Genomic DNA, 14,373 nt, shown 5'->3' with positions numbered 1-14,373 from the left:
GCTCCTTTCTTCTTTCTTTTATTCATTATCTTCATCTGTATATTGTAATCCAATTGGGGTGGGAAATTGTCCCGTTGGCTTCTTGACATCAAATGGGACAGGCCTTATATAAGGCCTGTTGCGTCACATTTGAGTGTCAAATGGCACACCCCCAATGTGACATGAAAAGGGAGGGAAACCAGCCAATAAGGAAGGAAGGATATGCTTCCCTCCCTTTAAGATGACGTCACCTGAAAAAAATGGCTGCCATCACATGGTACTACAACCAATTGATTGGGGGTGTACCATATGATACGTCACATGGTACACCCCCAATCTAATTGGTTAGAGTACAATGTAACATCTTAAAGGGATGATGTCACATCCTTTAAAAAAAATGTCTGCCATCACATAGTTCTACAGTCAATCGCATTGGGAGATATACTCATTATGGAACTAGAAATAGTGCAGAGAAGAGCCACCAAATTAATAAAGGGGATGGACACTCTAACTTATGAGGAGAGGATAGCCAAATTAGATTTATTTACATTAGAAAAGAGGCGTCTAAGAGGGTATATGATAACTATATACAAATATATTCGGGGAAAGTACAAGGAGCTTTCAAAATAACTATTCATCCCACGGGCAGCACAAAGGACTTGGGGTCATCCCTTAAGGTTGGAGGAAAGGAGAATTCACCAGCAACAAAGGAAAGGGTTTTTTTACAGTAAGGGCAGTTAAAATGTGAAATTCATTACCCATGGAGACTGTGAGGGCAGATACAATAGATTTATTCCAAAAAAGGTTGGACATCTTTTTACACAGGGAAGGTATACAGGGATATACCAAATAAGTATACATGGGAAGGATGTTGATCGAGTGAGTAATCTGATTGCCAATTCTTGGAGTCGGGAAGGAATTTATTTTCCCCTTGTATGATATCATTGATGATATTTCACTGGGGTTTTTGGTTTCCCTTCCTCTGGATCAGTATACTGTAAGTATGAATATAGAATAAAGTATCTGTCGTTTAAATTTAGCATAGGTTGAACTTGATGGACGTACTGTATGTTTTTTGTCAACCGCATCTACTATGTAACTGTCACATGGTACTCCAGCCAATTGCATTGGGGGTGTACCATTTTACACATAAATGTGATGTCACAGGCCTCATATAAGGCCTGTCCCGTCTCATTTGATGCAAAGAAGCCGACAGAACAACATCCACCCCCAATTGGATTACAATATACAGATGAAGATAAAGAAGAATAAAGCTTACTGGAGGACCATTGGCTGTTGAGGAGCATTGCATCGTCGGTCCAGAGGTTGCTGCTGGAGTTGGATTTGGAGGGTGAAGACATCAAAGGTAAGAAAAACATTGATTCGTATTTTATTTCATTGCTTTTTTTAATTTTTTAGGATGCCCATTGACTGACAATCTGCATATCTATGCCCCTTTAATGCTGTAGATATGCACAGTGACAAGCAATGCATTTTTTGGCAAATGCTTATTTTTATTTGAATGTAATGTATGTTAGTTGCTTGTTTTTTTTAGGTTGCCCATTGACTGCCATAGTGACAACCAATGCCCAAAGGGGATTGGTGTGTGCCTCTGTGCCAATCAATTGATTTATTGGCATTGGTTTTATACCCTGCGGTTGTATGTAATATGTAACTTGAACTAATTGGTATAGTTAAGTAGTATATATTCTGATAAAGTGTGTGTGTGTGTGTGTGTGTGTGTGTGTGTGTGTGTGTGTGTGTGTGTGTGTGTGTGTGTGTGTGTGTGTGTGTGTGTGTGTGAAGGAATTGGGGCACACCCATAAATTATACACCAGACTACTGGAGAGGGTGTGCTACGTTGGACCAATAAAATAAATATTTGCATATTTGTGGTGTGGCTATCCTTATGTTATATGTATATACAGTATACTGTATGTATTAGTATGTTCAATTTAAAATATATACATTTTATTGAAGTGAAACATCTTTAGTGGCACCTCATTTGTAATGGGACAAAAATGGAAAAAGTGGATACAGAAAATGAAACGGATGTGACGTCAAAGTGCTGGCAGTTGAGGCCGGGCTGTGTTCTGGCAAATCACATCGCCGCCGGCACTGTTCCTAACGTCCACTGCTCCCCCAACACACCCACTGACATGCGGCGGCGGCGGCGCTAGCCACCGGCGCCGCTCCCTCCCACCCGCTCAACATTTCTCACCTCCGCCACAGCTCCTAACGAGCGCGGCTCCCCCCCCCACCCGCCCGCTGACGCCACGGATGCGTAAAAGCGGCTGGCAGCGGCGCTGTTCCCCCCACACGTCTGCTGCCATGCCGCACATGCACCGTTCCCCGAGCCCGCTGACCTGCCGCGCATGCGGTAGTCATAGCGACGCTCACGGACGCCACGGCTTGGAGACCTCCCTGCGCTGCCGCTGCTTCACATGCCTACCTCCTGCTTGTAGCTGATCTCCGGGCCAGTCACCGACCCCCTGCCCGGCGGGATGTCTGTCTGACATGGAGACCCGTGCCCTGCTGGATATCTGGGGGGAGGCGGACGTGCAGGGATCCTGCCCGACCCGAGTCCCGGGATCCTGCTTCTCCCCCTGGACCCCCCGTGCAGGGGAGGGGAGCTGATGGAGGAGACCTAGGAGCTGAGGGGGGCCGAGGAGGAAGACGAGGATCCGCCCCGCTTTGGGGAAGTGGGGGGGCCCGAGTCATCCCAGGACAACTTCACAGGAGGACTCCGGGGAGGGCTTGTCCTGCTACAACGAGCACCCGATCAAGGTGGAGGAGGGGCCCAGCATTTCCATCTGTCATTCATATATACTCGTACTCTCCTCCTGTGTCACACACACAGTCACACACACCCTGTGTCACACACACGCGCACTCATACATACACTGTCACACGCACACACCCTGTGTCACACGCACACACACACACACACACACACACACACACTGTCACACGCCTAAGTCACATGCCTACATCACACACACAGTGTCACACGCGCACTCACAGTCACACGCGCACTCACAGTCACACGCACACTCACAGTTACACACACTCACAGTCACACGCACACTCACGCACAGTCACATGCACACTCACAGTCACACGCACACTCAGTCACACGCGCACACAGTCACACGCACACTCATTCACGTGCACACTCAGTCACATGCACACTCACACGTGCACTCAGTCACACACACTCACGCACAGTCACACACACAGTCACACGCACACTCTCAGTCACACGCACACTCTCAGTCACATGCACACTCACAGTCACACTCACACTCACACTCACGGTCACACTCACAGTCACATGCACACTCACAGTCACATGCACACTCACATGCACACACAGTCACACGCACACTCAGTCACACGCACACTCAGTCACATGCACACTCAGTCACACACACACACACAGTCACATGCACACGCACACTCAGTCACACGCACACACAAGGAATTCACACTCAGTGCAAATAGCTGATACAGGGGATGTGTGCCGAGCACGCGCATTCTAAGTCAAATTTATTTGCGTTCTGTCAATGAAATTGTATTTTGATTTTTAATAAAAATATCACCAACACAAATACAATTTCTGTGACAAAAGTCAAAGAAGTTTCACTTACTATGCGCGTGCACAGCACACACAGCTATTTTTATTAAAACCACCACCACCACCACCACATATAAGGTTATATTAGTTGTTGTTCTATTGTTGTTCTGTGACTGATTACCTGATTTACAAATAAACAGAAAACAGAGTTGGTGATAAATATAAAAAAAAAGTCGAATTTGAAATTGTAAATGTTACGCAGTACCATGTAATTAAACTCAAATGGAGGAACTAGTCTAAACTGATTTACTGAAACAAGTCAGATGGTGGGTGGCTTGTCTTAGCTTAATATTAAGTCCAGTAATTGAAATTGACCCTTATTACCAAGTAAAAATCTTCCCAGGGTGAACTGTGGGTTTGAAGATGGAGAGATTCTCTCATATACTTTACCTTTCGACCTGGGCCAGCAGGAAAAAACCTTAGGTTTGGGAAACCTCTTACTCTCAGTCCATCAATTTCATTTGCAGTGGCTTCTATTTTAGCGATGATGATATTCTCATGATCTTTGTACTTTTCCCCTAACTCTTCCCAGACTGGCTCTAACTCCTTGCAATGAGAGCACCATGGAGCATCTAAAACAGAAACATACAGTATGCATTTGGAAAGGTAAAATAGATGTTAACAAAAGAGTATGGAATATATTAACAGTTGTTATCTGTATATCTCCTCCTTTTGCAGTTGTGTCCGACATAAATCAAGTTCCCTATTCTGACCCTCTTTAACCTTGTTAACATACAGATGCAGCCACCAGTATTAGATCACTTGCCTTTGGAAAATCTGGGGCAATCTCACAGTAAATGCCTCAACATTTCTGTGAGATTCCTAATGGCCCATTGGATTAACACAGCGGACGTCCCTGCAGCCCCATTCAAACTGAATGGGATTGCAGGGACCCCTTCTGTGTTAATCCGATGGGCCATTAGGAATCTCACAAATGTTGAGGCATTTACTGTGAGATGCCTTAGTTTTTACCCAGGCAAGTGATCTGATACTGGTGGCTGCATCTGTATTTAGATAAATACTAGCCGAGAGACCTGGCGTTGCCCGGGATGTAATGTTTCCGCTCCTCTCTCTCTCCTCCCCCTTGTCTCTCTTCCCCTGTCTCCCCCCTCTATGTTTGTCCCCCGTTCACATCAATCCAGTCCCTCTCCCTCCTTTACAGCTCCGTTCCCCCCCCTTTACAGCTTGATGCAGTGTGTGTGTGCGTCAGTCAGTCACTGTGTGTATGTGCGTGCGTGCGTCTGTCTGACGCACAAACACACACACAGACTGACTGACTGACGCACACACAGTCAGTGTGTGTGTGTGTGTGTGCACCTCAGTCAGTGTGTGCGTGCGTGCGCGCGGCAGTCAGTCAGTCAGTGTGTGTGCGTGCGTCAGTCAGTTTGTGTGTGTGTGTGTGTCAGTCAGTGTGTGTGTGTGTGTCAGGCAGTGTGTGTGTGTGTGTGAGGGGAGGGGAGGGGAGGTGAAGGGTAGCTGAAGGGGGTGTGAGGGTAGGTGAAGGGGGTGTGGGGGGAGGTGAAGGTGGGGTGAGGGGAGGTGAAGGGGGGGTGAAGGGGAGGTGAAGGGGGGGTGAGGGGAGGTGAAGGGGGGGTGAGGGGAGGTGATACCTGCTCGTGCTCCCGGCTTCCCGGCCCGGCCGCGGGGGGTGGGGTGGTGGTGGTACCTGCTGGCGCCCCCCCCGGTGCTCCTGACCGCGGGGAGGGGGGGGGTGCTGGTGGTGGTACCTCCTTGCACCACCCGGTGCTCCCTGTCGTGGGGGAGGTTGTGGGGGGGAGCCGGGCGGCATACGGGAGTGTTAAGAGTGGGTCATGCGTGATCCAGGAGGGCTTGCAGCGTACAGTGAAAGACTGATGCGGCAGCAGGGTGAAGTTGAGGTGTGTGATCCCTGGAGGGGGGCTGTGGCGTCCAGCGGAAGGTGTTGTGTTTGCGGGCTCGGTGCGGCATTGGGAGGGGGAGGGGGGTGGCATGTGAGTGTTTTTTGTGGTGCGGGCGGGTTAGAGGAGGGCTTTCTCCGTACGGTGGTGGATGCGGGCCCTCGCGCGTTAGGGGTTGCGCTCCACATGCGTGGTTGTGATGGGTGCCCTCCGAAGGTAGGGGTTGTGGCGTCGTCCGTGCGGTTTGGTGTTTTTTTGCGGTTGTGGCCAGGGGAGGATTTGTGGGTCAGTGGTGTGGGTCGGTGGTGTGGCCACGTGAGTGTTTTGTGGGTGTTGATCGGGATACGGGAGGGGTTGCGCTCGACGGGAGTGGTTGTGGTGCACGGGAGTGGTTGTGATGCGGGCTACGGGAGGCTGTGTGTGTGTTGGGGGGGTGTTGCGGGCTAGGGAAGGGTGTGTTGCGTTCTCTGGAAGGGGGGGGGGGGTGTTGCGTGCTAGTGGAGGAGATACGTGCGTTGTCGCTGTGAAGCGTTCCCAGAGCAGTGAGGGCTGGGAGAGTGTGGCAGTGGGGTCGGTGTGTTGGCCGCAGGCAAATGAGAGGTGTGCGGGGGCGGGCGTGTGGCCAAGGGAGCTATGTCATTTGCCTGAGGCAGTGGTGTCGGTGCCAATGAGAGGTGTGCAGGGGCGGGTGGGCCAAGCAGCTATCGTAAAAAATTAAAACCTACAATTAAAAAAAAATGTGATTGGGCTGAGGCGGATTGGACTGAGGCGGAGTGACGTGCCAAAGGTCCAATGCGATTGCCTGTAGACACAGAGAGACACAGACAGACAGGCAACGACACATAGGACGGTTTGAGAAATATATAGATAGATATGTGCCTCTCAATGTATCTTTTCTGGTCAAATGGAAAATGAAACACCACTTTGGATTGTTTTCTGATGTGTGTAGTGGTCACTAGCAAGTGGAAAGTATATGCTCCCTGTTGATAAGAGCAAGGCCAAAACAAAATTCAACCAAGTATTACAAATACTGCTGTAGTATATTATAATGAAAAAATATATACTGTACACTGTATATCTTTTCAATCTAATTAAATTGCAATCCACCAACACTAATATATTTTACTAGTAAAATGCCTGTCAATTTCTAAAAAAATATACTTGCTATTTTGTAATGAAGAAAATAATTGCCGGGATATAAATGAAACAACGCCTTATTAATTTAATCAAAAAGCATGTGTAAATCTGGGTGAAAAAAAGTTAAGCATGCATGGAAAAATATGTGCTGGTGTGTGTTAAAAAAAAATATCCTGTAATGTTTTTGAGAAAATTGATTTCTGAATCAATGTACAGATGCAGCGGCCGTTATTCGAACAAATCACGGAGCCGTTTTCGTGTGCGCTGCTGTATTCTACGCGGCATTAACACGGCCAATCACCCCAGGCACACGTGTTTATCACGGTTGCTTTGTTTGCATTTCATGGATTCTGTTTCTTTGTGTGCAATGAAATGAATGAACTGTAATGTGTACAGTACTGTGCTACTGTGTCAATTTTAGGTGTTTAATAACCAGAACACTAAAATGCCATTTCCTGCACTCGCATCTTAAGGCGGTACGGTTGGAAGAAATCACGCGCCATGACAGGGGTATTCTGAGGTATACACCGCTTGTTCGAATAACGGCTGCTACATCTGTATGTACGTACATACATACATACATAATCCTAACAAAATTAAAGGGACTATTAAGGTATTACTGTAAGTCTATCTTATTTATGTAGAAACAATCATCTTTGGATGTTGACACATAACGTAAATGATCTAATCTTATCTAATCTGTACCCCTGAGGAAGTGCGCAAGCGCACGAAACACGTTGGGCAGTTTGTGAGAGTTTATTTGGACTAAGGCAGAGTACCCACAGGAGTGATCGAGGTACAGCAGTAGGAGAAGGGGGTTTTGGCATTTTGACCCGCCCCCGGTGACGTATTTCCGGCCACGGAGTGGCAGACAGCGTTTGGAGAGCCTGAGACCCACCCCCGGTGACGCGCATCCGGTTGCGGAGCTAGGGACAGTGTTTGGAGTAACTCCTGGACGCCACGCATCCATCAGACGCCGCGGCCGTGCATCACTCACCATACACCCCCGTCTGTATTAAACGAACTTTCTGTACGTAGGATTCCGGTTTTACCACCGGATCCGTCATCTGCCTCGTTCATTTTATATTTTTTGTGTATTAAATTAACTCTTGTATTATTTGTCAGCCTTGCTTGTGTTTGTCTAGTATTGTCTTATGTGTTTATACTGTCTTATGTGTTTATACTGTAGCATTGTTGCACTATGATTTTTCTCTCTTTTCTTTCTCTTTGCATCACATGCTTCTTGTAACATCTTGCTGTGGAGCGTCAAGTGCAAGATTGGACATTTCTGGACACTTCTTTACCATTGGACTGAACTTTTTTCTTATCTGGGACTCTGTAGGCGCCGGTTTGTATTGTTGTGTTTTGCTTTGTACTAACTGTGTTTTGGGTTAGTTTCACTCGGCAGCCTAGCCTTACATTATTAAGGTATAGTGTGTAAGGTCACACACATTTTTTATCACCTTATATGTTTATATACACTGTTTATTATATATTCGCAGCCTTTTAGCGCTATATACACCATTCTTTTTTTCCTAATCTGTTATATGTAATAATTACAGACATCAGATATTGAAGTATCAAGTATAAACTAGTGACAATACAAAGAAAGGTATGTTTAATATTCTGAGACATTCTTAATTTACTGATATGTAACTGGGTACAGTATTTGTGCTACAGTATAAATAGAGGATGATACTGTGTTAGCCCATAGAATAGACGCATACAATTAAGTTAGAAGTGATACCTTTAAAAGTTTAAAAATAATACAAGATTTCAGGACCACAAAGATCCCATCTTCAGCCAGATTTTTTACCTGATGTAATATGCTATAGCAGCGGTGCTCAAACGGGGGGGGGGGGGCGTGAGATTAACTGCGGGGGGTGCAGGGTTTACAGAGGCACTTTAATTAAGTGCTGGGGAAGCGGCAAAGGTCTCTGTAAACCTTACTAACCGTGGTTCAGCCGGCATCTGGAGACGCGTCGCCATGGCAATGCGGCATCAAATGACACTGCTATGGTGCACGCTCATAAGAAAACTTGTATTTGTTTTTGCGGTGTGCGGTGTCAAGCGTTCTGCAATCTTAGTATAATCACAGCCTAAGGGAGAAGCATCAGTCTGCACGGAATTTGAGGCCCATCTCTGGCCTCCGTCGGGCAAATTTCCAGCAGACAAGGCCCCCTGCTCACTCATGATGTCTCTCCCCCCTCCCCCCCGCATTGAGGGGTTTAGTGGCACAGTGGTTACGCCACTGATGAGAAAATATATGTTGGAGAAATATTTTCAAATGATCTCTGAAAGAACACCTGTGATTTAATTTTTAGTGTACTTACAAAACTCTACAAATACATTTTTTGTTTCATCATAAGCAACTTCTTCGAAATTCTTGCCCACAAGAACCTTTACTGGTGCCTTGTCCCAGTCTTCAGGAATTTCCTCACTCATGAGATTTTGCTATGTAAGAATAAAAATGAGACATAATTTAAATTCTATGAATAGAATAAAATTTACCATTTGTACTGCATAGGAAGAACAATATATGGACAATTAATACAGATCATAAAGATTTAAAAGTTCCCTTATGTGAGGGAGAACTGAGCCAGTAAATGACAATTTACTCTAACCCTGTACTGTATTCTACGTAGGGGCAATTTAACGGAACCACATACGTATTACTGATGCAGCGGCCGTTATTCGAACGGATCACGAATTGGAAAACGATATAATCCCCTAATTCTCCCCGGTTTTGTCGCGTTATTATTTTTGAAATGACCGCGACGCATTAGCTTCCCAAAGCAGGGACCCCTGCTGTGTGAATGCTACCGGCGTCTGCCTTTGTGTAATAGACTCGCAGAAAGAGAGTCAATTGATTTCAGGTCCGGGGACCCCGTACGTCCCGAGTTACAGGCCCCGTTATGGGGGTTTTTACATCCCACTTCTGATTGGCTCAAGTACTGTACCATGTGAGGGCGGCCATCTTTCTTTTGATGACGTCGTCTTAAAGGCAATTGCAGGACAGCCATTCAGATTGGCTGGCATTATTGCCTTTAAATGACGTCATCAATTTTCTATGAATTTTTTTTTCACATGGTTTTCACGGCCCAATCAGGGCCGTAGGAACCATATGACGAAAATGTGACGTCATAGGCCTTTAAAAGCCTATGTCGTCTCATTTTATAGCCAGGCGGCGTGGAGGGAGGACCTCCCCTCCAAGAAGAAGGCTGGGGTGTGGCCGAGGAACAGAAGAAGAGTGAAAAAAGAATACAGATGAAGACTCCACAGACGGAATGGATTACAAATAGAAGACACAGACCCCTGGATTGTTATGGTTTATTATTTTATGGTTTATTATTTTATGGGTTCCTGTGCGTGGATTGGTTCGAGAGTAAGCAGAATCAACGGGAGTTGGTGAGTGGGACAAGTAATGGTAAGTTTATAAAAGAAATGTATTTTATTTTGCTTGTACAGGTTTTGATTTTTTTTTTTAATGTGATTGATTTTTTTTTTATGTCCATTTATTGCCTCTGTATTTATGTATGTCCCTATGGATATACATAATACAGAGCAAATAAAAGCTTGTATTGCTCATGTTTGCTTGTTTTTTTTGATGCATTTTTAACTGTATTTTGCAGCTTGGTGTGCAAATGTGTTTGCTATGGTTTATTTCAGGGGGGGGGCTTGCTTTTTAATAGTGGCTTATTGTTGGTTAGATTTAGTTGATTGATGGTAATTTATTTCTGATTCCTTGTTTTGTTTCTAGGATTTGAATAGTGCATTGTGTACAGTAATTGATTTGGATTGGATTGTAATTGATTTGTGAATGGATTGATTTATGGTAATTTATGTATTTTATTTAGAGCATTGCTTAGCATACAGTACTGTAGTGTAGTATGTGTCAGAATGTACTAGTACTGTATTGCGGTGGTAGTAAGTACAGTAGAACTGTATTTATTTTATTATGCTACTGTAGTTCATGTGTTTAATAATGGGCCAAATAATCTATTATCCATATCTGGATAATAGTTATTTGGCCCATTAATGTAATGTACTGTATGTGGGTTTGGTGGTACGGGGGGGGGGGGTGATTTATTTAAATGTACTGTACTGTGTAGGCCATGCTTTAGGTTTTTTACAAACAGGGTTGGCACCTGTGCCTTAACCCCTTCATTGCCTTAGCGGGCATTGCTAAGGTAATGAAGCTGCTTACATTTTTAATTTTTATTTATTGTGTGCGTGAGCAGGGGGTCTCCTGAAATGAACAAAGTTAATTTCAGGTCCGGAGACCCCCTACTTCCCGAGTTACAGGCCCAGGTATGGGGTGCCCGTATCCCTCTAGTCCCGCGGTCACGTGACCCACAATTTTACATGGCGGGGATACCGGCACCCCATAACTGCACCTGTAACTCGGGAAGTAGGGGGTCTCTAAGGCTGAAATAAACTTTGTTCAGCTCAGGAGACCCCCTGCTCACGCACACTATGAATAAAAATAAAATGTAAGAAGCTTCATTACCTTAGCAGCTACCCGCTAAGGTAATGATTTTTTATTTGGAGGGGGGGGTGGTTGATACTAGTGTGGGGGAGCAGGGGGTCTTCCGAGCTAAACAAAGTTAATTTCAGCCTTGGAGACCCCCTACTTCCCGAGATACAGGCCCTGTTATGGGGTGCCGGTATCCCTCTGCATTGTTTTGATTCGATCCCGCGGGATTTTAACATGGCGGGTGTACCGGCACCCCATAACGGGGCCTGTAACTCGGGACGTAGGGGGACTGCGAGGCTGAAATCAACTTTGTTCAGGAGTCCCACTGCTCATGCACACTATAAATAAAAATAAAATGTAAGCAGCTTCATTACCTTAGCAGCTATTCGCTAAGGTAATGATTTTTATTTGGGGGGTGGGGGGTTTGATACTAGTGTGTGGGAATAGGGGTCTCCTGAGCTGAACAAAGTTGATTTCAGCCTCGAGATACAGGCCCGTTATGGGGTGCCGGTATCTCCTTCAATGTGAAACTCCCTCGGTCACGTGACCCACATGATTTTTAAATGTTGGGGATACTGGCACCCCATCATGGGCCTGTATCTCGGGAAGTAGGGGACCCCGGACCTGGAATCAATGCAGTTCAGCTCCGGAGACCCTCTGCTACAAAACTGTGTGTTTGATTTTAAATAAAACCCCAGCGATCGCATTCTGTGAGAGAATTTCGGGGAAATCTCGAAAACCAATTCGGTAAATGGTCGGATAATGGCCGCTGCATCTGTATATTCAACAACTGATGAGAACATGAAATACACAAGCAAACTCATTTTTAGAAGTGTGTCATAACACAATAATTACATCGTTTTTCTCTAAATAATGTAAGTGTAGGCTACATTCTTCAGAGGTGACAAGAGGTAGCCATCTTTAATTTGTTTTATCCTTTGTGGATATAACTTGAACAAATGCCAGTGATATGTTTTAGTAGGTTAAGCCTAGATGTTTAATGCGTTTAAAGGCAAAAAGTCTAAATATATAAAATTATTAAAACTGATTTAGAAGGATACATTTTTATATCACTTGACCTATAAGACATTTAACTGTCATTAGGTACATTTTGACCACAACATCCATTAAGATCTATTATTTGCCCTTTGAACATCATCTTGTCCTGGACCACCATGATCTTTTTGTTTACACTATATTTTAGAGAAAAATTAAATGTGCATTCTGACAGGTAAGATATACTGTATTAGATTTGTAACGTTGATTTTATGTCATGACCTTTCACACCTTCAAAACCTTGAAGGCAATTGAGTTATACCAGCTTAGGTAGTGTTTTATTAATACAAAAGAAGTTAAAGTGATGCTTATCAAAATATTTAAGATTAAAAGAGACAGGAAACATTCTCACCTTCAGTTTGCCAGCTAGGATATCTTGGCAAAATGTTTTGACAGCCTCTGTAGTGAATTCCTTTCCATTGAAGGCATACTTCTTCACCGAGTCAATGTTAATAAATCGGATTGTTGGGACATCTGTGTTATTCAGCCCAAAGTACTGAAGAACTTCTGCATGCTCGCCATTGGAATCAATTGAAACAAAGAGAACCTAGGCAAGGCAGCAAATACAAATATATGTGTTGATATAAGGGAGGATTCAAACATGAATAATTTTGAAGATGTCAGTTGAGTGATGGTTGGCAATTCTAAAATATTAACATAAAGAAACAAAATTTGAAAAAACTGTATGAAAATTAAAAATTGTTTGACATCATTGCTAAAAGTTGACAAATTGTCCTCCGTGGCGAAAGGCGGAACTGCATGCTAGCACGTTTGTTTGTTTTTTAAAGTTAAGCAAACCAAACTTCTTGGACCTTGCAAAAAAAAAAATAGATTTGTTTTGCAGCGGATTCTGACTTTGTTTTAATGTCCGCTCATTTCTGTTCAGCAATATTATTTAAATTGTTTTAACTTTTAAAGCAGAAACTCAGAGTATTCAAGCTGAAAGCAAATTATGATTGAGAGTCCAGGTTAAGAATATTTGCCTTATCTAATCTACACATACTCTCTATTTCTGGTACTTCTTTACTTAATGTACAACTGTATTTGTTTGCACTATTCATTTATAAGATATGAAAGGTTCAGGGAAAAGAGAAATAAATGGAGAGGAAAATACAAACACATAAAATTCCTTTGTTTTATATGGCCACGTCATCATATCACTTAGCTAAACTTGGGGCCCGGGACACCATTTTATATCCGGGTTCAATAAGGTGAGGGTGGTGTAATGGAGAGTAAAACAAAGCTTTAATTGGCATAGTACAGAACGCTAAGATTTAGTGGAGCCTGAAGGTCAGTGGCAGAAATTAGATGGCTCAGTGATGGCAAATGCGAGGAACAAGTTGAAAATCAAAGGTTCAGGAAAGTAGCAAATATGAAAAATCATACAACAAAGCATAAATGGGGATAATAACAGAATAAGATTTGTTTTGTACTCTGAAGCAATTAGGGCTGACTGAAGTGTTTATAAATAGCGAAAATGGAAGAGCCATGCATTTGTATAGATTATTTTCTGAAGTTAATTAGTTTTCCAAGTTTATTTATTTATAAAATGTTTTACCAGGAAGTAATACATTGAGAGTTGCCACTCGGTTCCAAGTATGTCCTGGGCACAGAGTTAATATAAGTTAAGTGGAGGTCAGGGAGTACATGTGACGATCGAGAGGATTTGGCCCGGGATTAAAGGGGTTACACCCCAATTCGCCACCCCCTACCCTCACCTGGGAAGCAAGGGGTTAACTGGACTGAGGTCCAATAATGTGTTTTTACCTCGCTTCAATATCCAAATGCTTATTCCCCTGTAAAAAAATTATTGTTTCTGGGCCAGTGTCTGCACCACACACACTGGGGCTTAAGGGGTTAATAAACTACAGTTTAAGAAAATACAACTGTGGGTGTCTTTTCAGAAAATCTGGAATTCAAAAGGCTTGATTGAAGTTGGGTGTGAAAAGCAGAAGGGGTTTTTGGTGCACAGTATGTTAATACCTAATTTGCAGGCCAAGGGAATATTGCTAGAGACAGCTAGACCCAGGCTGGGACATTGGGTGTGACATTTAGCACCAGGTGACAAATGTCCACCACCCAGGGGTCCCTGCTTCAAAGGATTTTTTGATGGGGGCCAGGGGTGCGGCTCCCCAAGGAGAAAATCAGAATGGGTGACCTTAGTAAATATAAGAATCTTATGAGATGTCCTCGGCGGGACATGCTAAACA

At 44.1% G+C, this 14,373-nt stretch overlaps 1 protein-coding gene across 1 annotated transcript in view; it reads right to left on the bottom strand.

The window, feature by feature from the left end:
- Nucleotides 1-14,373, bottom strand: part of PDIA2 (protein disulfide isomerase family A member 2) — a 114,369-nt gene that overhangs the window by 16,497 nt on the left and 83,499 nt on the right. The window contains exons 7-9 of the mRNA XM_075565230.1: nt 12,516-12,710; nt 8,964-9,084; nt 4,007-4,188 (exon numbers count right to left, since the gene is read on the bottom strand). Of these exons, the coding sequence (XP_075421345.1) occupies nt 4,007-4,188; nt 8,964-9,084; nt 12,516-12,710 (498 nt within the window). The remainder of the gene's footprint in view (nt 1-4,006; nt 4,189-8,963; nt 9,085-12,515; nt 12,711-14,373) is intronic.

The sequence above is a fragment of the Ascaphus truei genome, chromosome 11 (assembly GCF_040206685.1).
Source record: "Ascaphus truei isolate aAscTru1 chromosome 11, aAscTru1.hap1, whole genome shotgun sequence".
NCBI classification, from domain to species: domain Eukaryota; kingdom Metazoa; phylum Chordata; class Amphibia; order Anura; family Ascaphidae; genus Ascaphus; species Ascaphus truei.
This window is presented reverse-complemented; position numbering and strand designations above follow the sequence as displayed.